This window comes from Mycosarcoma maydis, chromosome 2, assembly GCF_000328475.2.
Source record: "Mycosarcoma maydis chromosome 2, whole genome shotgun sequence".
NCBI lineage: Eukaryota > Fungi > Basidiomycota > Ustilaginomycetes > Ustilaginales > Mycosarcoma > Mycosarcoma maydis.
The window spans coordinates 404,593-429,560 of record NC_026479.1 but is presented as its reverse complement, the minus strand read 5'-3'; the positions used below and the strand labels follow the sequence as shown (position 1 = coordinate 429,560).

The 24,968-nt window shown below is 53.7% G+C and overlaps 8 protein-coding genes across 8 annotated transcripts; 4 read left to right on the top strand and 4 right to left on the bottom strand.

Annotated features, from left to right (window-relative positions):
- Positions 1–256: 256 nt before the first annotated feature.
- UMAG_10588 (decapping enzyme complex catalytic subunit) lies at positions 257–3,193 on the top strand (the record flags this gene model as incomplete). Its single annotated transcript, XM_011389037.1, has 3 exons — positions 257–716; positions 791–844; positions 1,230–3,193. 3 exons carry the CDS (start codon positions 257–259, stop codon positions 3,191–3,193), a joined length of 2,478 nt encoding a protein of 825 aa, XP_011387339.1.
- Positions 3,194–3,912: 719 nt separating this feature from the next.
- UMAG_10587 (uncharacterized protein) lies at positions 3,913–5,430 on the top strand (the record flags this gene model as incomplete). Its single annotated transcript, XM_011389036.1, has 1 exon — positions 3,913–5,430. One exon carries the CDS (start codon positions 3,913–3,915, stop codon positions 5,428–5,430), a length of 1,518 nt encoding a protein of 505 aa, XP_011387338.1.
- A 261-nt stretch (positions 5,431–5,691) lies between these two features.
- UMAG_00958 (uncharacterized protein) lies at positions 5,692–8,106 on the bottom strand (the record flags this gene model as incomplete). The annotated part of the gene is made up of 1 exon (XM_011388652.1): positions 5,692–8,106. One exon carries the CDS (start codon positions 8,104–8,106, stop codon positions 5,692–5,694), a length of 2,415 nt encoding a protein of 804 aa, XP_011386954.1.
- Positions 8,107–10,413: 2,307 nt separating this feature from the next.
- On the top strand, positions 10,414–14,058 carry UMAG_00957 (uncharacterized protein; the record flags this gene model as incomplete). The annotated part of the gene is made up of 1 exon (XM_011388651.1): positions 10,414–14,058. One exon carries the CDS (start codon positions 10,414–10,416, stop codon positions 14,056–14,058), a length of 3,645 nt encoding a protein of 1,214 aa, XP_011386953.1.
- Positions 14,059–14,867: 809 nt separating this feature from the next.
- Positions 14,868–16,085, top strand: UMAG_00956 (uncharacterized protein; the record flags this gene model as incomplete). The annotated part of the gene is made up of 1 exon (XM_011388650.1): positions 14,868–16,085. One exon carries the CDS (start codon positions 14,868–14,870, stop codon positions 16,083–16,085), a length of 1,218 nt encoding a protein of 405 aa, XP_011386952.1.
- A 905-nt stretch (positions 16,086–16,990) lies between these two features.
- Positions 16,991–18,625, bottom strand: UMAG_00955 (putative stearoyl-CoA desaturase; the record flags this gene model as incomplete). The annotated part of the gene is made up of 1 exon (XM_011388649.1): positions 16,991–18,625. One exon carries the CDS (start codon positions 18,623–18,625, stop codon positions 16,991–16,993), a length of 1,635 nt encoding a protein of 544 aa, XP_011386951.1.
- Positions 18,626–20,185: 1,560 nt separating this feature from the next.
- On the bottom strand, positions 20,186–21,589 carry UMAG_10586 (putative serine hydroxymethyltransferase; the record flags this gene model as incomplete). The annotated part of the gene is made up of 1 exon (XM_011389035.1): positions 20,186–21,589. The coding sequence occupies one exon, from the start codon at positions 21,587–21,589 to the stop codon at positions 20,186–20,188; it is 1,404 nt and encodes a 467-aa protein (XP_011387337.1).
- A 1,007-nt stretch (positions 21,590–22,596) lies between these two features.
- On the bottom strand, positions 22,597–23,673 carry UMAG_00952 (uncharacterized protein; the record flags this gene model as incomplete). The annotated part of the gene is made up of 1 exon (XM_011388648.1): positions 22,597–23,673. One exon carries the CDS (start codon positions 23,671–23,673, stop codon positions 22,597–22,599), a length of 1,077 nt encoding a protein of 358 aa, XP_011386950.1.
- Positions 23,674–24,968: the final 1,295 nt, after the last annotated feature.

Here is a 24,968-nt window from a genome sequence, read left to right as displayed (position 1 = left end):
TGCTGACTGTCTCTTACGCGAATTAAGTCTAGGGCCATGGAATTAGCAAGGTGCGGATCGGGTCTCGATCGGGTCCCAAGAATTTGAGCCTGATTGGCTGCGTCGGTCTTGTGCACGTCTCACTCCATTTGATGAGCGATCGCGCGACAAACAGATCCGCTCAGCGCTGCACCAAGGATGCCAACCTGTCATTACTACTACCAACGGCAGCAACCCCAGTGCAAGTGAACCTCAGCACAACACACGCTTGCTCAACATGCCTTCGCGGCCGAAGGAAAATGTCTGGAACTATCCCAGACCTCCTGCTCTCCAGCCGACCTCAGCCAGGCTGAGGGTCATCTGGGTCACTCCTTCCAAGCAGGAGCTGGTTATTGCCGAAACCACGCAAGGCTACCGTGTGCTCGAGACCTCTCACCCACCCACGTACTACTTTCCACCCAGCAGCGTCAAGATGGACCTCATCAAGCCGTCCAAGGCCAGGCGCACCATGTGCGAATGGAAGGGTATGGCTGCCTACCACGATCTCCAGTTCAACAAGGATCAAGGCCCCGTCGTCACAGGTCGCATCTGGTCATATCCCCAGCCAACCCCCGGCTTCTCTTCGATCAAGGACTATCTCTGTTTCTATGCGTCCAGTCAGACCGATCCTGAGCGTCTAGGTCAATGGAAGTGCATGGTCGACGACGATGAGGTCAAGGCTCAAGAAGGCGACTTTTGTATGTGCTTCCTATCCCGTTTTGCAGCTTCGTATTACCTCAGTCACTGAACTGCTTCCGCTTCATCGCAACAGATGGTTCTTGGATAACCCCTGAGATTACTGGCGGCGACCGAGGTTTTAAAGGAGGTAAGTTATGCTCTCTCAATCTGCACCGCTCGCCAGATCCCCTCCTCCCAGTCTCCCTTTCCGTCCTGCCCTTATCCACCAACATAACATGGCCATCTCGGCACAGATGGAGTACAGTATGACTGCACAATAAAGTCTTACTGTGAGACAGTCTTCGCCAGCTTGGCTTGATCGGACCAGCAAAAGGGTAAGCACAGATCAGTGCTTTGAAGTCTTCCTCCTTCTGCTCCCTTCGTTTCACTGCAAAGCATCCGCGCAGTGCACATCACCACCCGGATGCCTTGCCAATTAAAAGTTCTCAGCCTTTCGCTTCTTGATGTTCGAACATGGCATGTCCGACTGGATGCTGACCTTGGTTACGCTACACGCTTGTCTCTGTTTACAGCTACAATGGAACCTTGCACGAGCTCATTGGAACGTGACCCTCTTGCCGCCTATAAAGGACTTACTTTCCAAGAGACGCTAGAGGATCTTAGCAGTCGATTTATTGTCAACCTTCCATCAGACGAGCTGTCGTCCATCGAGCGCATCTGCTTTCAAGTGGAACAGGCCCACTGGTTCTACGAAGACTTTCTCCGCCCGCTCAATCCGGCCCTTCCATCTCAGGGTCTTCGCCGCTTCTCCTATAACCTGCTTCAGACCGCTTCAATGGTTGTGCCGCTCATTCAACGCTATATCACTGGCGGCAGCGGGCAACAAGACCTCGAGGCTGCTTTTGACGAGTTTCTTAAGTACAAAACGCGTGTACCCGTCTGCGGTGCCATCTTGCTCGCCGAAGACTGGAACAAGTGTCTCTTGGTCAAGGGCTGGAAGTCTTCGGCAGCGTGGGGATTTCCGAAGGGCAAGATCAACCAGAACGAGGCAGAACGTGATTGCGCCATCCGCGAGGTGCTGGAAGAGACTGGATACGACTGCAGCTCGCTCTTGCCGGAAGACAGCCAAGACTTTATGGACCTAACGATGCGAGAACAGCGCCTTCGTCTCTACATTGTGCCCGGTGTAAAGGAGAGCACCAAGTTCGAGACCTTGACACGCAAGGAGATCTCCAAGATCGCTTGGTTCAAGTTGAGTGATCTGCCCACGTGGAAGAAGTCAAAAGACCCACCTCCGGGCATGGGCGGCAAGTTCTATCTCATTTCGCCATTTATCGGACGTTTGAGGCAGTGGATTCATGCCAACAAGGCAACTCATCCGAACCGTCCGGCGGCCAAGTCGGGTCCCGTTATCGAGCACGCCACCTCCTCACCAGTCCCCTCTGCGGCCAAGGGTGCGGCCGCAGCGGCAGTGCCATCGTTTGTCGATACGAATTCGCTCTTTCCGGCATTCTCTGGCGAGAACAAGGCTTCACAGAACAAGGTTGAGCCACTGCCGGCTCCTCCAACCAGTGACAAGCTCAAAGCGCTGCTTGGTCTTTCGTCTCCTACGCCAGATCCTGCTCGTGCAGCCGTGTCAAACCTGGCGGATGGACAATCAGCAACCACCACCAAGGCCTTCGATCAAATGTTCCCTGGCGCAGGTGCCAACATGATTCAAGCCAGCGGTGACGAACGTGGGCAGCAACTTCTCTCACTATTGATGAATTCGCACTCAGCATCGCAAGGCCAGGCAGCCAGTGCTTCCAACTCAGCCTCGGCTGAAGATCGTGCCACTCTCCTGCTATCCGCTCTCAATCGTTCTGCCGTCGCCAAAGAGGGAGAGTCTGTTTTTACAGCTCCTGGTCCCAATCCGTTGCTGAACATGCTAAATGACCCATCCCGAAGCCAGTCACCGCTACCAGCTCCTCGACCACAGAAGTCTGGTCAGGCTCAGAAGCTCTTGCAAATGCTGAGCCATGATCAAAGCTTGTCGCAGGGCAGTCTTGTCTCTTTTGATGGGAACAGCCAGGTACCCTCAAATGGCGCCGCACCCCAAGATGCACCCGCGTCCATCGCTCCCCAGACTGACACGCTTCTGCGCATGCTGCAGCCCGCATCGCATAATCGTCTGCCCAGTCCGCAGTCGCCTCCAGCACAAGCAGCGCCCAAGAACGACTTGCTGTCTATACTGACTGTTGGGCTGCCATCCGCAGGTCGCGCTGGGTCCAACGAGGGGCCTTTCCCTCGACCAAATCACGTATACGATGGTTCGATGGGTGGTTTCCACCCCAACCAACCTTTCTCTTTTCCACCTCCTCCACCAAACATGATGCCTGCTGGCATGATGCCTCCTGGAAGTGGAGGATTGCATCCGTTCCATATGGGTCCAATGCCACCTGCTCCAGGGTCCGTTCATCCCCAAGGTCCGCCGAATGGCTGGTTCATGCCTCCACAACCCAACTTCGCGCCTTACTCATCCGGTCCTCCCTCTTGATGACTTTCCCTCTCGCACGTCCATTTGACTGCTTGGTGATGAGATATTACTAACAAACTTTGCCTTGCATGATGTTGACGGGTGCTGCATCGATGTAGGAGCTGGAACCTGGGGCTGGTAGTCATTGCGATACTGTGATGGCAAGAAGATGCTGACAATCTCATATCCATCACTTCATGGAAATGCTCATTGCTTGCACAAATCATGCTCTTGTCATTTCGCTCGTCATACCTCGTCAAATACATTGTGCAACAACACTACCGAAGCCTAGGTCAGCAAGATAAGCTACCAAAACTTGCCTGGAAGGTTGAGCTTACGTAGATTGGCCTAAGCGTCTTGGACCAGTCAGCTTCTTGGCGATGAGTCTCGGCAGCGATTTTAGCTTTTGAGATATTAATATAACAAAGTTAAAAGCGCCTTGATGTGCCTCCACTTTGAAAAGGGCGCTTCATTCTTTTTGTGTTTCCCTAGTCCCTTGCAGGGATTAGGGAAACATGGCGCTAGACGAGTTAAACAAGGATCCGAGTTATTTTTCCGAATTCTTTGGCAGAATGCGGAAAGATGAAGTCTGGGCATACACGCATGCACGCCATTTAGCGCAGCGGCTCAGCCAGCTCTTTCAAACAGCTGTCCTTACGAGCGACGAGTTGACCTGTTGGGCAAGTCATCGTTCGCTCCACCACCATATTTCAAGAGGATCACCACTTTACACCCACAGTATGGTGCGGTTCATCCAGTCGAAGAGTCGAGCCAGTGCGGCGGCACTGGTTTTGGGCCTAGCTTCAGCGTTGACACACGGTCGAGCAGTGTCCAAGATCAATGAGGCTATCTTTGCTCTACAGGACTCGAGCGAGCAAGCTGCGTTTTCGATCGACAAGCATTTCCAGGTATCGAGCGTGGTGCACTCCTCAGAAGCATACAATGCAACGCCAGAGGCCCTCTCGAACGGTCAAGTTCGGCCTCTCGACTATTGGACGCGGGAGGAAGGCGTTGGTCACTTTTCCGAATGGTCCAAAGCGACCAAGCTCGCCTTCTTATCCGATTGGGTCAGGGGCAAGGGAGACGAATGGACGCTGGTCCAGGGAAACGAAGGAGGCGACCTAGATTCTATGACAGCCGCCTTAGCTTGGGCCTACCATCTTTCGCATTCAACGCTTCATCATCCACAACCGCGCAAAGCCATCGCCCTCCTCCAGACGCCCCTCGACGCGCTCGACCTGAGGCCGGAGAACAAGGTGGCGCTCAACAACTCCAGGATGAGCTCTGGCCATCGCGATTTGCTGACTATCGATGAGCTGCCTGCTCACCCCAAGGAAATTGCCAAGAAGATCAAAGGCATTGTCCTGGTCGATCATCCAGTACCACTGAGCGTGTGGAACGATGCCAAGGTGCTGGGGATTATCGATCATCATTCGGATCGTGGCGTTGCGCCGCATGCTAATCCAAGGATTTTCGAACAGGTGGCCAGCTGTACGACGCTTGTCGCTAAGCAGTTGTTGAACGAGCTCGAGGCGATCCCTAAACCTCCCGAAGGTCCAGGAGAGTACCATATGCCGCATGAGTTGCTCGAGCTGATCCTGGATGCTATTGCGATCGACTCTGATGGTCTCAATCCGAAAAAGTCGACCGCAACCGATGCAGAAGTCTCGAAGCGGATTCTGGCACGTAGCAATTGGCACAATGAAAGTCTACCTAAAGTCATGAAACGTCTCGACAAAGAGCTCGGAAAAGCCAAACGCGATCTATCGCATCTCTCCGTCCGCGACCTCCTCCGCCGCGACTGGAAAGGCGACGTGGTACAAACCATCGATCCCGCCACGCCCGACATCCACCTCGGCTTTGCATCCACCCCAGTCTCTCTCGACGACCAGATCTCCCGTACGCGAAGACGAACCATCCAATCCTGGTTCAAAGTCGAACGTCGTTGGACTGCTGAGATCCGCGCCGACGTCAGTCTGTGCTTGAACAAGTACAAGAACAAGCACGGCGACAAGGTTCGAGAGATCGTGCTGACGGTAAGGCATGATCATCGAATCGATCGGAAACAAGCGGATAGCCTGTTCAAGCAGATTGGTAAAGCGCTGGCCAAGCGCTTCGAGCTCGAGAAACATCCCAAGATGAAGCACGTAGATGAGTTTGGAAGGCAGATGGTCTGGATACACGGAGATCGATCAGCGGGCAGAAAGATCGTCAGGCCCATTGTAGAGGAGGCGGTGAAGAACTGGGTTAGTCCTTGAAAGCTTAGAAGAAGCGTTAGGAAGCATAGAACAGTCGGTGGATCGGATGGACCACAATGTCATTATTAGGTCTCGTCCCTTCATACCAGTATCAAACACAGATGCGAAGCAATCAGTTCGAAGAAAAAAGCCTGCAGATGCTGTCATTGTAGGCTCATAAGGTTCATAAGTGATGCGCGTGCTTTAGTGGGGAGAAGAAAAAAACCCCATGTTTCTACTGATGAAGGGAATGCGTCTAAGCTTCCACGCAATGTGATAGGTTTACAACCAAGCGCTCCGCATACTATTATTCCGACCGACGCTGGCTTGCGATGCGAAAGCCGATCCGTCCACGTTGTCCAATTCAATTGTCTGTGTTGGCAACCTTTTCTCCGCTACTCCGCCTGTCCACAAGGTCGAACTACGTCTTGATCCGGGTCTATCCGATTCCTCGTCATCGATATGATCATGCTCCTCTTCGTTTGCATTCAATGGATGATACCCCTCCGCTTCAGCCTGTTTACGTTTTCGCTTCAAATACCTGCTCAACACCATCGGCAGCAAACTTGCAATGCTGAGCAAGACTAACTTCACCACCATCTCCCTGTTCCAGATCCGATCTACGATCGCGCGCATGCCTCCGCCCGCACTGCTCTTCGCTTTATCTTTAAGCCCAGAGACGGTCATTCCATCGTCGACAGGTAATGCTTCGACAATTTCTTGCAATAAATCTCCCACTTGACACGTGACAAAGTTCCACGGGATCGAGCCGACTGCCAAGGTACCGGCGTAAGGTGCGAGAGGTACGCCGAGAACGCCGCAGGCAATGTTCATCAGCCCGTAGGGTACGATAGGTAGGACGCGAAGGACAAGCAGGTACGTCCACACGTTTCCGTTTGAACCACCATTCATGTTGGAGATCACGACGCTGCGTCCTGAGGCCCTCGCTCGGCCGGGCGACAAGGCCCTTCGCATAGCATCCAGCGGCTTGGCCAATCCTGGCAACGACGTGATCAGCGGTGCCAATGGTGCCGATAACAGGTAGCAAAACACACCACCCACCGATGTCAATACCGACGTGTAGAGCGTGCCCGAGTACGTCCCGTACATAGCACCAAAGACAACGTTCATGATCAGACTTCCCGGGATCGTGAAAGACTGCTTCCATGTGAAAAAGGTGCCCAATACCACAAGTGTGTGAATGAAAGCCTTGTTGCTGCTCTGCGAATAGAGCTTGAGACTCATCGCCAATTCCTTGATCTCGGCCAAGGTGAGGCTCGTGATGTGCTTTGGAAGCGTCAAGGGCAAGGTTGAGAGCATGAACAGGATGCAACAGGTAGACGCTGCAAAGATGGCAAAGAGGAAACCAAGGCGTGGAAGGTGGGGTCGCAAATTGGGCATCGAGAGTCGCCACGAGCTGAGGTTGATCTGGATGCGTGGCAGGAGGGCGAGAAGTGTTTTGCCAGCGCTCTCGATGCGGTATGTGTCGACGTCAAACATGTTATATGCGCGTGGAGGTCGATCCGAAGTGGATGTGGTGGCCGAGGAAGTCGGTGTAGTGGAGCGGCTACCCGCTGCAGCACCAGATACGAGGTGCGATGGAAGGATGCCCTGGTACACGCTGGATGATGTGACCGTCGAATCGGGTCGCGTAGGAGGCGAGAATGCTCTGGAGCTCGCAACTGGCGATGCGGCATCGGAGATCGTAAAGGGTGGTGAGATTGACCAATGAGATGTATCTGGTGGAGTGATGCGATTGCGCTCATCTAGATCCGCCTGAGCAGCATCGGCGGCAGCTTGTGCGGCGCTCCACTGATGCTTGGGGGGGCCATGGCTGCGGATTGGCTGTTTGGGTATAAACTGCCGACGAAAAACATTTACATATTGTTGATACTCACACTGTTCATCGGGGTCACTGACGGGCGTGAGAGGAGGACTGTCGTCGTTCAAGCCCGTCAAGCCGTACGGCGCCGCCGGTCTGGCAGAAGGCATGACAAGCGACTGTGGTTGCAGGGGAGGGATACCTTCGCTCTGAGGAGTGTTTGGAGTGCTGCCCGAGTTGGTGGTGGAATTCTTGGCCGAAAACGAGGACAAAAAGGAGCGTAACGCGGAGAGTCGAGGTCGGCTGAATGCAGAGAGGGGTGCGGCCTTCTTTTTATGCGAGTCGGACGAATCAGACGAACCAGAGGCATCGCTACCGGAGCGTGGCCGGGCTACTGAGGTGCGCGATGATGGTCCCACTGATCTTTCGGCTTCCGAGATGAGCTGCAAGCCTTGGCCAAGGCTCGACATTGTTCGACCACGCTCGACGTCTGCTCTGCGCCAAGCGGGAGTGCTGGCCGGCAGCGTGAAGTCTGGTGTACCCGGTCCGCGATCGAGTACATCTTCGACGCCTACATGCAGAGACGAGAGTGTCGTTCTGGTCAGCTGCGAGACAGGAATGGTAATGGAAGAGACGGACCGAGTGCGGGCGCGGTTGGCCTGACCTTTTCGTGTGGATGAGGAGCTAGCTGCTCCGGCTGGCCCTGCTACTTCGTCGCCTGCTAATTCGTCTAGAGAAGACGCGAATGCTTGCTGTGCGGATGTGTCTGTTTTGTGGATAAGACTAGAAGCTGGCGCGAAGGAGTCGTCCGTTTTAGCCCTCACCAATCGAGGAGGCGAGGCCAGCGTTGCTCTGGAGCTCGACGTCTGCTCCATACTGCTGGGATGTGGTCAGCCAGATGGCGCGACAGGGCACAAGTTGTGTGGAACCTCGCAGCTTTGTTAATGCCTTCTATTGCTGCATGGCCATGGCGGCAATAATGACTTTGTTCTGCTATGCGGGAGGACGACGGTGATGGTGGTGCAAAGTGGGATGTTGACAAGCGGAGATTTGTCTGAGCATCGATTCAGGTCAGCATCAGACCCGCGTGCTGCCGTCTCGTAACCTGCGCGTGCCTCCTCTGACCCAGCCGGGACTCTTTTTCCGGCACGCGGAGACTTCTTTTTTTTGTGAATTTTCCTTCAACGTCACTCTTATTTGCATTTGGCAAATTCACTGAATGCCGCGGAATGCTGTCACGAAATCCAACTTGGGTTCAAACTTGTATCACACTTGTGACTAACTTAACGTTACTGCAAACCCTTTATAGAACTTATATATAAGTTACATTAATCCCAAACATCCGCGGAGCGACGACAATCACGAATTAACCAGCATAACCGCTTGTGGCCGTGGGCTCGTAGTTCACAGCCAGACATGAGGGCTCGAGCCATGCACGGCTCGTGGCTCTTCTCTCTTGCTGTTAAATCCCAGTGACAGAGCTCGAGACGTTGTTCTGTATGACAACTTCGAACTGAACAAGGCGGGGCTCACTCAAACTCGCGTACTGTCCAGCACTCCGAGCCCGGAAGGAAGGGATCAAACGCTAACTTAATTGAATCCAAGAACGAGAGCCTTAGAGGAAACGGTAGAGAATGCAGGATTAGAAAGTGAATGTAACCATTGCAAAGAAAAAAAGATTCATCGTGCTGCTGTCGTTGTCCCTGTCGTTGTTCGTTGTTCGTTGTTGTCGTAATCGTCACGGATGTGACCGACGACGAGTGTAGGTGTCAGGAAGGGCGGCAAGAAGAGGTGAAGGTATGAGAGAGGCGACATTGCTCCAGAGAACGATCTACATGTCTATGAGCACCGCAAACTTGATTGTTGGGTCTTGGTCTCAAGGTGGCACAGCAACTCAGTGGAGAAGCCCTATCTGTTAGGCGGCATCTACCTGATCTGCAAATTGCCTTGAACTAACCGCTCAACAATCACGACTGTGACGTGTGAGTCGTAATTCGACTCACAGTACGGAAAAGCCGATCAAGTTAGTCCTGAAACTGCCAACATAATCACAAGCGGCTTGCATCGTCTCTCCAATCACAGAATGGGCGCTTCAAGCTTGCACAGTGTTGACAAGGTGGTCTGGCCTTGGTGCTTGTTCGATTATGTGAATCAGATTTCCGCGAGTTCCTATCAGGCTGTGGGAGAGCAATCCGACCTGGCGTCAGGCGGTTAGTGTCTCTTGTTTCAAGTATGGACCCTCATTACTGGACTCCACAGCTTTGCGGCTTGTCTAGGGTGTGAAGGAGCGCCAAGGAGCGCTACCCGCCTGCTCCTACGAGACTAGGCTATTGTGCGATAATCCGCTCGCTGATTGCGGCACCAAGTGGGGTTCCTGAGAGGAAAATGGCAACCAAAGTCACCACATGAAACGGACAGAAACCTGAAAGGATAAATAATTAATTGATAAAACAAAGCAGGAATTGATTGACTCGAGCCTGTGTGTACTGAAATCACGATTCCGACGATGGAGTGTGCGTTGGAATGGAGAAGCGAGGCGCCGCCAAGGAGACACAAGAGAATCAGAATTGACACCAGTCAACTTTTTTCGTCCCTTTTTTCTGGTGGCTGCAAAGCGATCTGCTCCCACACCATTTCATATTTTTCTGTTGCAATCTAAATAACTTAGCCTAGATCTCCACTCGTGACTTTTGTGACTCCTCTGTGACGCGGAATCAATCACGATTGCTCGTTGCTCCCAAGTGGGGCCATCTTTCGTCGCTGTTGCCAACCTGACAACACTCTCTCCTGTCGTTGCCACTGCCACTGCCATCATTACCATCACCACCCTTCACAAGGCGCTGCACCAAACGCCGCGATATCGTACACGACCATTCTAGCACTTGAAGACGATCCACCTTCACCATCTCGCCATCGCGGCCTGGTTTTGACGTGCGCGTTTGTGCCGCACCACATCATTTCGTGCCTACACGAAGGCCTTGGCTGCAAACGATGCAGTAAATCAACGGCAGCCGCGATCAGGGACGAACACAGGCATCGCCATCAGTGTGCAGTTGTTTCGTTAATCTCTACTTTCACACCAGACGCTGGGCTTTTCAAGTTCAAGTCCAAGTAGTTACCTACACTTTCATCCATTGATCAGACCGATGCACTCCTATACCCCTCGAATCGACTAGAGCTTGATGCCTCTGGAACAGATCCGTCCGGTCGCGGCGCTCAACTCGTCCGAGTCGCTGCGGCGTCAGAGTTTCTACGACTATGCTTCGTCCTCTTCGACCCACAACTCTTCGTACTCTCACGAGGATGGCAGCGACTCTGACCGAGAGCACACGGAAGATGACGGAAACGATGCATACTCCGACCGTTACAAGAGATATTCCGCGTCGTCCCGCAACAGCGAGTCAATGAGCCTCGCCAAGCTTGGCGGCGTGGGCGGTGTTACGCGTTCAGGAAGCTGGAGTCGCAACTCTATGCCAGAACCTTTGCTCTCATCTAGACGTGCGGCGGACGAGAAACGACCATCGTCCTTCAAACCACACCAGTCTTCTCTCTCCATGTACCAAGAGGACGCAGAGGATGAGGAGAGAGCCGCCTCTTCGGACCTTCCGTCCACTTTTGCGACGATCAGCGAGCCCAATCGGCGGTGTTCCGATGGCGATAAAGTCACCCCCTCGAACCCGACGGGATTCGACCTACCGCTCTCAACTTCTTCTGATCGGTCTAGACCCGTAGTTGCGCCTTCTTCTAGCCGCACATCTACCGCCTCCTCCGCTGCCGCATTCTCATTACGCTCCTTATCTAACCGCAATTCCACAGGCAGTGTATCGAGCTCTGCCTCCTCTATCGGATCCCGAGCCGAAAAGGATCGACTTACCCCTGCTCCTACAACAGACTCACCTGTCGCTCTCGACTCGAACCTAACTGGCAAGCTCTCTTCTGATTCGGTGCTGTCGGAGACCTCGTCATCGGCGACGGCTCCATCGAGTCCCACGCAGAGCGGGGAGCGCGATCGATGTGATCGCGTTCACAACAACAGTGTTGACACGGAGAAAGCTTCAGAGTTGCCGAGCGGCGAGGCTTCATACCCTTCTACGCCTTCAGCTGATACTCTGGTCGTCGCCGACCAGCGTTCCAGGAGACCCTCCATTTCGAGTCGTGGCACTTTGGCGTCTACGGATTCCGAGACAGAAGCGGCTAGCGCCGACACGAGTAAACGTACTGTCGAACGACCTATCCATCTTACGACGCCGGAGCATCAGCGCGGTGCTTTTGCCGTCGCAAGCCCCAGTCTCACGCCCAGCGCTGAAGAGCTATACTCGACCTCGGCAACAACATGCTTCTCGCCGCTCGTTCCTCGTCGGCATTCTGGCATGATTATGATACGCTCCCGATCTCAATTGGCTATGCATGCCGGCTTAGCCATGACCTTTGCCAACGCAGAAGGAGGCAGAGCTGCTGCCCGTGAGCGCGCTCGAAAACAGACCGGCTGGGAGAACGCACCCTTTAGTGTTCTGGAAGCTCAACGACATGCCCGCGCCTTCGCCGCTTCACAGCCTGCATCGCCTGGTTCATCGGCAACCTCGGTAGCATGGGATCCCTCTGCGACCACATTACTGTTGCAGCCAGCCGCCAGTGTGACTGAACCATCAGCGGTCCGATCACCAAATATGTCGCCACATCCCATGGACCTCTCGGTACCATCTTTGCAATCTTCCCCCTCACCATCGCCTCTGAACCAGAGCATCGATGCCACCGGTACCCCTCCACGTCCAGCACCGGTAGTGCGCCAGATATCGGACTACTCGCTTTCTCGCACGGCTCTGGCCCGTATTGACACAGTCCTCGGGCTTTATGGCAACGATACGTCAGCATCCTCGCAAGCATACTCAGCTGATGGTGCTTCTTCATCATCTCCGGGTGCACGGCCACAGCCAGCCAGATCACCCTCTGCTGCATCGATCTCTGGGGCCAATACTCTGCTTAGGACGCCAACGACCGAAGAATGGTCTCGCTTTCTAGAGAGTCAAGGTGTTGGATGGGGAGGGAGAAGAAGTCGGTCAGGTACAAATCTGAGCACGAGCTCATCGGCGCAACGAGGCAGCCGCTTGGCGTTGTCAAGCTTACCGTCCTCCTCCAGAGCCGATTTCGAGGACGGCGCAGCCGATGACGGAGTCGGCAACGATTTGGACAGCGACGATTCAGACGATCATGATTTCGGCGTCGAGGTTCTGGAGAAACTCAAGCAGCTTGGACTTAGTCGCGCCACGAGTAGAGCGGGCTCGGTATTTGGTGATGAGCTCGCGAGCCTGCACGAGGAAGACGAAGATGATCTTTCGCCCGTTTCACCTCAGGTGAGTAAGATCCTTTCTCAGGCTGATCTGGCGCCGCTCACTCCGTTGGCTACACTTCAAAAGATGCTTCCGCCAGACCAAAGCAGCCCACTTGCTCTTCACAACAGCCCCAACACACCTCAAGCCTCGTTGGACCGGGGCCTTACACTACGGCTTCCGCGGAGCAAGAGACCCACTATGACCGGCGAAGTACACGCCGGAGCGCAGCTGTACCCGCTGGATCACAAGGGCGAGAAAAGCATTTCTGATTTCGAGATTGTCTCTGACATTGGTCGAGGTGCTTATGGCCTGGTCAAGAAAGCCCGCAAGAAAGGCGTCGACGGTCGCGCGCAAGGCGAAGAGGTGGTCATCAAGTACATCATCAAGAGCCGCATCCTTGCGGATTGTTGGCGCCGTCATCGCGTGCTGGGTCCGATCCCGGTCGAGATTCATGTCATGGATCAGCTCAGGCGAATTGCCTACGTCGCTCCCTCTAAACCACGCCCATGGGCGCCGAGCCGTCCCAGAACGCTGGAGGACTACCGTGCGCGCAAGCGTCAAGAAGCGGAGCAAGACAAGGCAGCGACGCTGACCGTTCCATCCGCAGCTGCAGCCTCGCCGACCTCGCATCCGAACATCTGCAGAATGCTCGACTTCTTTGAAGATCATGAATTTTACTACTTGGTGATGCCTTGTTTCGGATCCGGCCAAGATCTCTTTGATTACATCGAGAGTGCACCGGACGGCCTTGCAGCATTCCAATGCCGAAGCATTTTTGGTCAGGTAGCGGATGCGTTATGGTTCCTTCATGCCAACAACATTGTCCATCGAGACATCAAAGACGAGAATGTTGTGCTGGACGGCGAGGGCAACGCGCAGTTGATTGATTTCGGTAGCGCAGCCCACGCTCGACCGGGAAAGCTGTTTGACACGTTCAGTGGCACACTCGACTACGCTGCAGCGGAAATTCTGCAAGGAGAAAAGTATGCCGGTCAAGCACAGGACATTTGGGCGCTCGGCGTAGTCGGGTTTGTGCTGCTCTGCGGAGAATGTCCTTTCTGGAACGGTGAAGAAGCTGTGCAGGGACTGGAAGAAGGCACGAGAGCGGCACAGACATTGAAGGAGCGATGCATGATCGCCCGCGTTGGACCTGCGGAAGCAGAGAAAGAGCTCATGGACAAGGATCTTGACGTAACGCCGCTCGATCCGGCATGGTCGCCTTGCAAGGACAAGGAAGGGACCGAGCCCGATGGTGGTGGACGGGTGGATGATTTTGTCGATCTCATCTCGCGCTGCCTTGAGCTTGATCCCGAATCAAGGCCCTCTGCTGAACAAATCTGTCAACATCGATTTCTCGCTGGTTTTGCCGGATGGACTGGACGCCGCGGATGGCAGCGACTCAAAGCGCCACTCGTACCGTCTTGCACCACCGCAAGCGAGAGCAGAGGAAACAGTGTTGCATCTTCAGCGACAGCAGCAGTAGTCTCTTTGCCATAGTCCTCCTCGAGACCTTTTTATTGGATGGACCAAAGTTTCTGATCACAGCGTGGCCTTGTCAAAGTTAACCACAGCTTTCCTTACAAAATTGCCACTTATCGAACATCCTACATGCTCGCAATTGCATGTCCCTAGCAGTGAATTGCTCAATCTTGTTCAGATATATCGCTTTGAGTGGCTACGCGATCAAGACAAGAGCAGACGCTTAGTCGTGAGTATTTGTTACGAGCTTGATGAGTTCGAGTTCAGGAAAACACCCATCTAGAAAGCATTCGCGATTTCATCTCGGTAATCTTGGTGGGCGTTGGCATGAAGGAACAGAGTGGTGAATTGCGCGCTGCTCCTGGAGCAGAGAGTCCAAGAGGAGTCAAACACGCGTTTGTGTTGGTCACGGGTGTTTCACTAAAAAATCAAAAGCATGAGTCGTGAAATTCAGGAGCCAAAAATAGGCGATTGAAAGTCGTGAGTAAGTTGGCCAGATGCTCACTCGGTAGCCTGCAGCTCTGAGGAGCCTGTGCAGACTAGGACAGCAACATTGAACCCACGCTCTCTGCTCGTCTCCATCACCGTCTCTTCAATCATCACCACCACTTCATCACTCGAAACCTATACCCACGTCTCGCAGTGCTGCTTCCTTCTCAGCTTTCAGGCTTGTCTCATTCCTGATCCTGACTCTGCGAAACTACTCCGCCAAGCTCTACTCACGCCATCCAACTATAAACAACCACCTCGTACTTTGAAACACGACGGCTTCATGCTTCGACAGCTGATTTCAGCGCATTAGCATCATTATCATCAGCACAAACAACATGTCCGAGAAACATAGGCCTCTTTCACTGCAATCCTCACGAACGAGGCAGCGACTGCCAACGCTTGCCGAGGTTCTAGCGCGTCGCACTCTCCCTCCTGTTGACCTCTACTGCTTCTACCTCTATCTGCAACGTGAAGCAGCCGAAGATGCGCTCGACTTTTGGCTTGATGTTCAACAGCACGAGAACTTGTGCAGGGCCTACTTCAAAGATCTGCGCAAATCGGGCAAGTCAGTGAAGGAGGACTGGCCACAATACTACGCCGAGGCACTCGAGCGAGGCAGCATTTACAACAAGATCAACGGCATCAATGACCAGACAAGCACCCTGAGAAAGGGGCCCGAGACCAGTTGGGACCACCAGAGTCGCGTTGATAGCCCTGACGGCAATCAATCCACTTACTCTCCTGCGCCCAGCCCTATTCCGTCCGCTGTCGCCGGCTCCCGTAATGCTAGCGGTTCCGGAGCACCTCTCACAGCGCCCCGGTTCCCTGGCGATCCCGACTACCTTGCGCAGCAGACGCGTGCCGAAAGGAAGAGCATCCTTGCCAAGCGAGGCTCTGTTGCCCCTACCGTCATTTCACGCTCCGCCGCCATCACTCGCACCGACCTGATCGCATCCGCAGAGCGCATCTACGCAAGGTATCTGCTGCCAGGTTCGGAGAAGGAGATCTACCTTCCAGCACCGCTGCGCATCATTTCATTTCCGATCTCATCTTCCACTTTGCCTCATCCGCAAGATGTGGAACAGCAGCGAGCTTTGGCGCGCATCCCAGACATGTTCCACTCGCAGAAGGAGTACGTGTTCCGCACCATGGAGGCCGACGTCTTTCCACGATTCCTGCGAGCCAAAGCGTTTGGCAACCTCACTCCCATTTCGGTGCTCGTCCGTCTCTCGCTAGGTCTGCTGGCGTTGTGGGCTGCACTTGCCACCGCGTTCAGCTTCGTCTTCTTGAACGTTGACCGCGCCAAGCGATGCTGGGTGATTTTGCCCTTCTCTGTCGCGGTGCTGCTGTTGATGTCGCACCAGTACGAGCTGGATCCGATTTTGGTATTGCTCAGCCAGAGCGAGACAACGCCGTTCAGGCTGATCCGCATACGCGAGCCGTACGTGCACCGCTTACTGCTACAGCGATCGCTTAGTGTGCTCCTGCTGATCGCATTGATTACGGCAGCGCTCACGGTACTTTTTGTGTTTGTTCCTGGTCATAGGTTGTGATTTCGAGAAGACGTTTGCTTTTTTCTCTTTCGTGGTCACGTTGTTGTTTGTCGTCAACCTCTGTCGCATGTCCATCATGCAGTGCATGTGACTCGGTCGACTGGGTTGCCACACTTCACACTCATTTAGTCTCATCTCACTCTTGTCTGTCGTTTCTCTGTTGTCGCATCGCTACTATGATATGAGTTTGACACGCGTCTAGTGATGTTGTGTGAAGTGTTTTCGTGGATGAAGATGGATGGAGACGAGACGCAGTGTATGGGTGACTGAGGCGGAGTGAGAGCGGGGGAGCGATGGGCTTGGTGGGGGACCGGACGGGTTTGGGAGTAAGTGGAAGAGAAGAGGTGGAGCATGCTCGAGGGACATGGATATGGATGTACATGGATATGGATGTACAGTCGGCGCTGTCGCTGCCGTGGACTTCAGCGCTGCGTTGGACTCAAGTCAGCCTTGTCGAGCTCGCCGTCACTGCCCACGCACCACCGCTTAGCACAGCCACACACCGCCACCTCGTCTGATTCTCACCATCCTTCACACAGCAACGTCTCCAATATCAATTTGCAATCAGAGTCTCCTCCAACTCATCTTATCACCAACATCAAGCGTCTTCGCCGCACTCAACCCAACCCAGAGCCTATGTCACACCCCCCGACTCAGAACCACGCAATCACAAGCGAAAGCAACAAAGTCGTAAACAAACTATAATTTTCAAGCGCGCCAATCACAAATGGAGCGCAGATATTTGTACATTACACAACAAGGGTCTATTGCCCACGTGTGTACGAAGTGAAACTTGCAAGATGATCATGACTGGTGAAACCAAAACAAAGTCGAATGAAACCATAGCGTATCAGAGTGGAAATATGAATAATGCTGCGAGACGAGTGGTGTGATTAGATTCGGGATTAAAGGAAGCGGCCAAACTTGGTGCCGCCGACCTTAGCGTTCTCCCTGAGATCACCGCGCTTGACGATGGTGTAGGCCTCACCAGGAGTCACGTACGCGGCAGCCTTGGCGTTGATCGACTTGACGTTGTCGGCCGATTGCTGAGCCTTGAGCTGCTCAGAGGCGGCAGCGACGGTGCTGGTGGTCGTCATAGGAGTGTCGTCGGTTGGTGTGGCGGGGGCGGCAAAGTCTTCGTCGTCCGAGGTGACGGGCGAAGGGGGGGAGCCGGCAGGTCGGTGAGATGAGACGCCCGTGGCGCGGTTTTCGCGCTCAGCCTTAGCGAGCTCGTCCTTGGCGAGCTGATATCCACCGTCAAGAACACCTACACGCATCATCGAGAGCAGATTGTGCGCAGCGTTCGAGTGATCGTAGACACCGCCAAGGAAAGCAGTGGTAGCATCCTTGCCGATCTTGCCAGTCAAGAGATGGCGGCCACCAGGGTGCTCGTCCAGGAACGAAGAGACGTCATGGATGAAGCCGTGGACAACCATGAGAGGGCGGGTCTTGGACTCCTCAACAAAGTCGTCCCACGAAATGACAGGCAGGTGTGCCGACGACTTTGGCCACTCAAGCTGTTGACCGAGCTCGTGCGCTTTCTGGAGTTGCATCGCAAGACGACCTTTCTTGACTTCATTGTCTGGGAACGTCTTGAGGTGCGTAGCGAGACCGAGTTTATACATCGAGGCAATAAACCACTTGGTGGGATCGAACTGGTACCACTGAACAGCATTGCGATAGTCCATTGGGAACTGGTGGTGGAAGTTGTGGTAACCCTCGCCGACGGTGACCAGAGCAGTGAAGAAATGGTCACGAGGCGTCATCTTGTTGTCGAACGTAGCCTCGCCAAGATAGTGGGCGAGCGAGTTAACGCAGAAGGTTGAGTGATGAACAAACACGAGACGGAGCATGCCAGCGAAGAAGAAGCCTCCGCGCCAGTCGTTCCAGCCGAGGCCGGCGACAAGGGTGGGAAGACCGAAGCCGAAGAAGAGGAGCATGGGAATGTAGAACTTGTGCTGGAACTTGATCACAGGGTTCTTGCGCAAGTCTGAGATGTCAGCAACACCGGGCTTGCGGCGAGGCTTGACAAGCATCCAGCCGAGGTGTGACCAGAAGAGACCAAAGTGAGCTCCATAAGGGTCGAGGTCGGTGTCGGTGTAGCGGTGGTGGGCACGGTGGCCACGCGACCACCAGTGAATGGAACCCTGCACGGCGCCGGAGCCCATGCAAGCTAGGAAATATTGAAGAGGATAGGTAGCGTTGTAGGAACGGTGAGCCCAAAGTCGATGGTAGCCGGCAGTGATACCGAGGCCGGTCATGAAGTAGTAAATAAAAGACCACAAAGCTGTTTTCGTGTTCCAGCTTGTGGTGAAGAGACCGTAGATGGCGAGAATAGGGGTGACTGTAAGAGCCAAGAAAGAGACCCACTGAATCTCGCTCAGAATGTTCTTGAGCTGGATGGGAGGAAGAGGCTTCTCGGTGGCGAGCACACGAGAAACGTAGTCATCGGGAATGTTGGCGTCGGCAAACTCCTCCTTAGGAGCGGCCGGCGCGTCCCGAGTAGCGGTCGTAGTCCTTTGCTTCAGTTCGGCGACCATGGTTGACAGGATGTGGAACAATGTGCAAGGAGAGGGTCTTGATTCAGAATTGTATCCACAAGCAGCAATGGGAGGTACTTATATGAATCTGTACCTTGGCTTGTAGGTCAAGCTGCACAGAGAAAAAAGCAGGCAGTATGGCAGTGCGCGTGGCAAGTCACCTGTTTGTCTGGACCAGCGGCCTCCCCGAACAAGGGACACATCTCACGTTCACATCGATTGACAGTGATTCGTCTTACCGGAGGTGGGCCGGAATTGCCAGTTGGTGGGAGCTCAAGAAACCTTGAAAAGCGCCGTAGTGCCCAACACACTACTATACACCTTGGTGCTACGATGTCCAACAGCGCGGAGGGGGCCTGCGTAACCAAGCAGCTTGCAGCACAGAATCATTTTGTTGGGGAAATTCGAACGTGTGGCAAAAACGGCAAATCCGCGTCAATCTCACACTCTCACGACTCACAGGTACTGTGCTTCGAGCTTCGGTTGACTACGCGTGAATTCCATGTGGCTGGTGCACGACATTCAGGGCCGCGACAACGCTTGTCTCTTTTTGCCCCACCTCGGCACATTCGTGATTGCGACTCCTACTTCACCTTGAGCACGCCTTTGCCAACGCCACCGCTCCAAATGAGAGCGACTGCTCGCCGGAGGCTGGGCGAGGAAAGGGCGTGTGCACGATTGACTACACTCACAAATGCAAGCGGACCCCTTTCTCCGCACTAGGTTAGGCGCAGCTGAACAAAGGACTAAGCGGGAGCTCTCATACTAGGCCGTTAGCGAGATTTGTCATCGTCACGCCAGTTCTTGGGGTCTGATATACGCCTTTCAGGCGGAGCATGCAGTCCTCGGAGCTTACTCGGATCGACGTAAGTGTGGCCTAACAACGCCGGAGGTTTTCGGTGGCAAATTTCGGAGATTTCACGGCTGCGGAAATAAAGGTCTGAAAGAAAAACAGATCGGGGGATCGGTTTACCAAGCTTTCAACCACAACGCAAGTTGTTTCTGTGAGTGAGACGGAGAGTTCCCGCACACGGTTGTGAAGGCCATATCGGGCTCGTCATTAATTCGGCCGAATGTATTCAAACAGGCTTCACCTCGTCCTGCAAATCGGCTTAGTTTAGTGTTAAGTAAAACGTGTGTGCACGGCCTATGACTGAGCTTGGGAGGCACAGATTATTAGTCAGTTGTCAGTAAAAACAGTTAGCATCCAGCTCAACATATCCTGTTGGTGCTCACAGGTTTATCGCGTTCAGAGGTCCTGGCACAGGCCGTTCTAGCTATTCCAAATCATTGCAATCATCATCAAAGACATGTTGTGAAGGAGGAACGGAGGGCTCTTGGCCCCGCTTCGGTTGAATGAGATTGCGAGGACTGATTGTACAAAGAAAACTGGAATGATGATGGTTCTTGAAGATTTGACTAGAATAGGGGACACATGCTCAAAGCTCTAGCGAGAGCGGGAATCATGCACAGGTTGAAATGTGCTCATGGCTTTAAGAAAACGAGAAAAGATGCATACGACGTGACATTTAGAGAGCTCACAGTAAGACACCCCTGCGCTTAGTGAGCGGCGGGCTTCTTGATGATCGAGGTGTCGGGAACACCAGGAAGGGGGAAGCTGGTGGCAAAGGCCTCGACGTCCTTGTTGAGCTGCTTGACGGCCTCCGACTGGCGGGCAGCGTTCATGAAGTCAACGAGTTTCTTGCCCGACGTCTTTTGAATCTCAAGCGAGATCTGGACGACGCGGTCAAGGAACTCAGCCACCTTCTCCATGTCCTTCTCGCCCATGGATCGCGAGGTAAGGGCACCAGTGCCGATACGAACACCACCGGGCACAAGGGCCGAAGTGTCACCGCTGACGGCGTTCTTGTTGAGCGTGATGTGCGCAAGGTCGCAAATGTTCTCGACCTTGGAGCCGGTGAGGCCAAGAGGACGCAAGTCCCAAAGAATCAGGTGGTTCTCCGAGCCGTCAGTCTGGAGCTTGTAGCCCTTGCCAGAGAGGACCTTGGCAATGGCCTGCGAGTTCTTGATGACTTGGGTGGCGTACTGCTTGAAAGCGGGGTCGGCGACCTGCTTGAGCGCAACAGCGATACCGGCAATGGTGTTGTTGTGGGGGCCGCCCTGGCAGGCAGGGAAGACGGCCGCATTGACACGACCCTCAATCTCGGCATCACGATCCTTGCGGAAGAAGATCATACCAGCACGGGGACCGCGGAGGGTCTTGTGAGTAGTGGTGGTGACAATGTCACAGTACTCGAAGGGGTTGTTCTGCACCTGGGCGGCAACGAGACCAGAGATGTGGGCAATGTCGGCCATGAGGTAAGCGGACTGAGTCTTGGCAATCTCGGCAAGCTTGGCGTAGTCCCAGTCACGGGGGTAGGCGGAACCACCGCAGATGACCATGCGGGGCTTGAAAAGATCAGCGTTCTTCTTGAGCTCGTCGTAGTTGATGTAGCCGGTGGCGGGGTCAACGTTGTAAGGGAACGACTGGAAGTAGATCGAAGAAGCCGAGATCTTCTTCTTGGCGGTGTAGTAACCATGGGTCAAGTGGCCACCGGAAGGAAGGCCGAGACCCATGATACGGTCCTGGGGCTGGAGGAGGGCGGTGAAGGTAGCAAAGTTGGCGGTGGAGCCAGAGTAAGGCTGAACGTTGACGCCCCAGACCTTGGGGTCGAGGTTGAAGGCCTTCAAGGCACGCTGCTGGCAGAGAACCTCTAGCTGGTCGATGTACTCGTTACCGCCGTAGTATCGGGCACCGGGAAGACCCTCAGAATACTTGTTAGTAAGGATGGAGCCGTTAGCTTCCATGGTGGCGAGTGAGGTCAGATTCTCGGAAGCGATGAGCTCGAGACCGGAGAATTGACGGTAAGTCTCATTCTCGATAATCTGCTGGACCTCGGGGTCAGCCTCGGCCAGAGGCTGGTAGAGAACCTTGTTGAAATCGGTGGGGACGGCAATGGACATCTTGAGAACAGAGGTGGCAAAGGTGCGAGGAAGGATGGAGGCAGGAGAAGCAGGACCTCGGACGACAGGGAGGGAAGAGTGCTTCAGGAAGCTTTGAACGAGTGTTGCGTAAGAACGACGGGAAGCCATGGAAGGAATTTGTGGATGGTGACGGTGGCAAAAAGACGGGAGAGACGTGCGAGCTGTTGATGAGTGCGACAAGACTAAAACGTGATTGGTGCGCTTCGGGGGGGACAGATGGCTGTAACCACAGAGATTAAATTCGAGTCAGATGCAGAACTGAATTTTCTGTTCTTCTCTTTTCTTCTCCCTTGTCTCTTCCCCCAAGTCCATCAAATCCGTCACAACCCGAGGCCCGAGTAACAGGTCACGTGGAATCAATTAGAGTTTGGTGAGAGAAAAGGGAAAGGAATCACGAATCACGAATGCAGGGTCGGTTGAAGGTGTAGGATCTAACAAAAGTTGGCGGGCACTGGGCAACGCACTCACGACTCGCTTCGTGCATCACACATGGGAGAGTGGAAGCCGGCGACATATAACTACGTTACGATGGAGAAATCGTGAATGCGAATGGGAGTTTGCGGTCGCCATCTGTCTCGAGCGTTCTGATATAACAGCAATGCAATAGTCCCCAACATGAAGCAGCATATCTTTCCGCGTTTGGGTCCAATCACGAATGTGCCTGGCAGGAAAGTGGTCTTGGACGGTGAACCTACAATCGTGAATGCTTGCCAAAGTCAAAATTCTGGATCCCCTACCAGTTCGCGCAATCCTGCTCAAGAAGCCATGAGGAGGGGCAAAGTCACAGTACTGTGAACTTTGAGTCAGAATGGTGCTTACATGTGCGTGTCCATTGGAGGGGTACAAATACAGTGAAAACAGTCAGGATATCAAGGAGAGCGCAGATGGATGAAGATCGTCAGTGCGGGTGATGAAGCCGATCGAGATCTCAACTACGACGCATGACGAGAATTAGGATGACAATATCCGTACGACATGAAACTTGGTTAAAATCGACTTCGTTTCATGCCTGGTTGCATCTTAGGACCGGTAGAGCGTTCCAACGATGGGTTCGCTTTCCTCTTTTTTCGTTCAAGCTCTTCGTGCATAATCTTTTCTGCCATCGTCATACTGTTAGGCGGTTTAGATTTGCCTGTAGAGCTGCTTATCTGCGCCATGCTGTTAAGAGGACCGTTCCGGCGCGCTTGACTCGCCTGTTTGAGCGGGTTCGCTGGCCTGGATGTGGATTTGAGCACGGTGAAGCCCATCTTGGCAGGTGTCGGCGAAGAAGCTTCTGCAGGGGTCACTGTCGTTGTTGAGACGCCAGAAATAGGCACAGTTGAGCTGCATCCAGATGTACCTTCTTCTGCTGTGATATCTTCAGCTTTGGGTCCCGTTTTTTTGGCAATAGGCCCGAGAGATAAACCAATACGGATAGGGCCGGTCCCGGTTCTTTGAAGGCCCTCGCAATTCTGTGTGTCTCGGCTGTGAGCGGCAGAAGATGCGCTGGAAGTTACCGCTGCTGAAGAGACCTGCGAGGCTCTGTCAATTTGTTCTTGCAACAAGCGACGCTGTCTCTGCTCGTCGTCCATCTTGGCCCGCTCCATCTTCTGCAATGCATCTTGCCTTGCGAGAGCAGCAGGAGAGTTGTCGATCCACGTGATATACCATCCTTGATCGGTGTCTTCTGCTTGGACTACACCTTCGCGTCCGAGATGTTTCACGAAGTCGGAAAGACTCGTCCATTGAGTGGCATTCATATGTGTATGATGGCGATCGGCGATATACTCTTGATAGACTTGGTTGGCACGAATGCGTCGAGTGCCAAAGCGTCGGCTAAGCAGCTGTACGAACTCTTTCTGAAAAGTAGCGCTGAACCCGTCAATAACCTTTTGAGCGCCACCAGAGGCGGCTAGAGCGTCCACCTGGCGGAAATGCGCCTCGGACTCAAGGTGACTACGGTAACCGTTTTCGTCGCGACAAGCTTTCTGACAGAGTTGGCAGTAAAACCGTAGCTTGGTCAAGCCCTTGGCCTTGATGGCGTTCGAGATCGCCTTCAGCGATCCGGCCTCGGCCCTCCCCATTCTGGCGGCTGGGATGTGAAGTGGTAGCGTGCCTCGATGGAAAAGAGATGATGGTATACACTTATGAGGACTGCAGCTCAGTTTTTCAACAAAAAGCTTGTGGAGGCGCAACCCGCGACCCGAGCTCTTTCTAGGAACGTGAGTCGGTTTGCTCCTGGTGATTCTGAGCCTCCTTGTCAACGGCCAATTCACAATTTCATCCGGCTCTTTTTCTTATCTGTCCGGAATTTCCACAAAATATACTGTAGATAGCCTAGAAACACTCCAAGCCAGTGGGTAAAGCAGAAGACATTGGAGATGTGTTTCTGCTAACAATGTAGCTTATTAGATCGGTGGTTCACGGCACATCCTCATAGCAAAGTTATACCATCCAGAACGAAGTGGCCTCGACGGAGCTTGCGAAGGACGGAGAGGCGTATAGCAGCAGAGTATCTCTGGAGAAGGTGCGCCCTGAACACACGAACCCTCAACACGTCAAAGCGAACAACAGCGTCAACTGACGTGGCGATCGCCGATCTGACACATCGCCGTGTTTTGGCGAAAACCCGGTGTTGAGGGTCCAACTCAAAACCAAAAGTGCAAAAAGTGGTTCGTGAATCATGTGTGGTACGACGCTGCATTCAAGATTCACGATTTGACTTTGACCAGCCGGAAAGTCAAAGTTGAACCATACACCATTCACGATTTTTGCTAGACATCCCTCGACACTCTTAGAATGCAGCTCTTTCCGGCCGTGCTTGGCTCTCATGCGCCAAGAAACTTACTGCGGGAGATTGTATTCGCTCTAAATTGGTTCGGCTACTGGAGCTCAAAATATCCTTCTCTTGGCTCTGTTCGTCAGTCTCTTTTGAAATGCTTCAACTGTCGCTGAAATCTGCTTTGCAGAGCGATTTGGTCCCACCTCGATTTTCGCCGCTCAACGACCAATGCTGTAGGGACGCAAGCAATCACGAATTGGGTTGGCGGGTGAAGTACCGTTCAACTACCCAAACTGCAAACGCAGCCAACAGTCCAAGCAAGCTGGCCGATGGAGAGCAGAATTGCAAAGGGCTTCAAAGAGGGCGTCAACGTCAAGTAAGCAAGAACGCTCAACATCACCAGCGCAGAAAAAAAAGCCAAGTCTCCGTGCTGCAAAGCTCTGCAGCGTGCATGACGGCACTTGCGCTTACTTGATTCAGACTCTGTCCTTGACGAATCTGTTTGCAAAGCCATTCACGATTCAACCCATCATGGTGTTGGTGTGGGCTTTGCAAGCTCGCAGCCTCCGAGATTTCTGCGCGGCGTCGTTTGCTCAG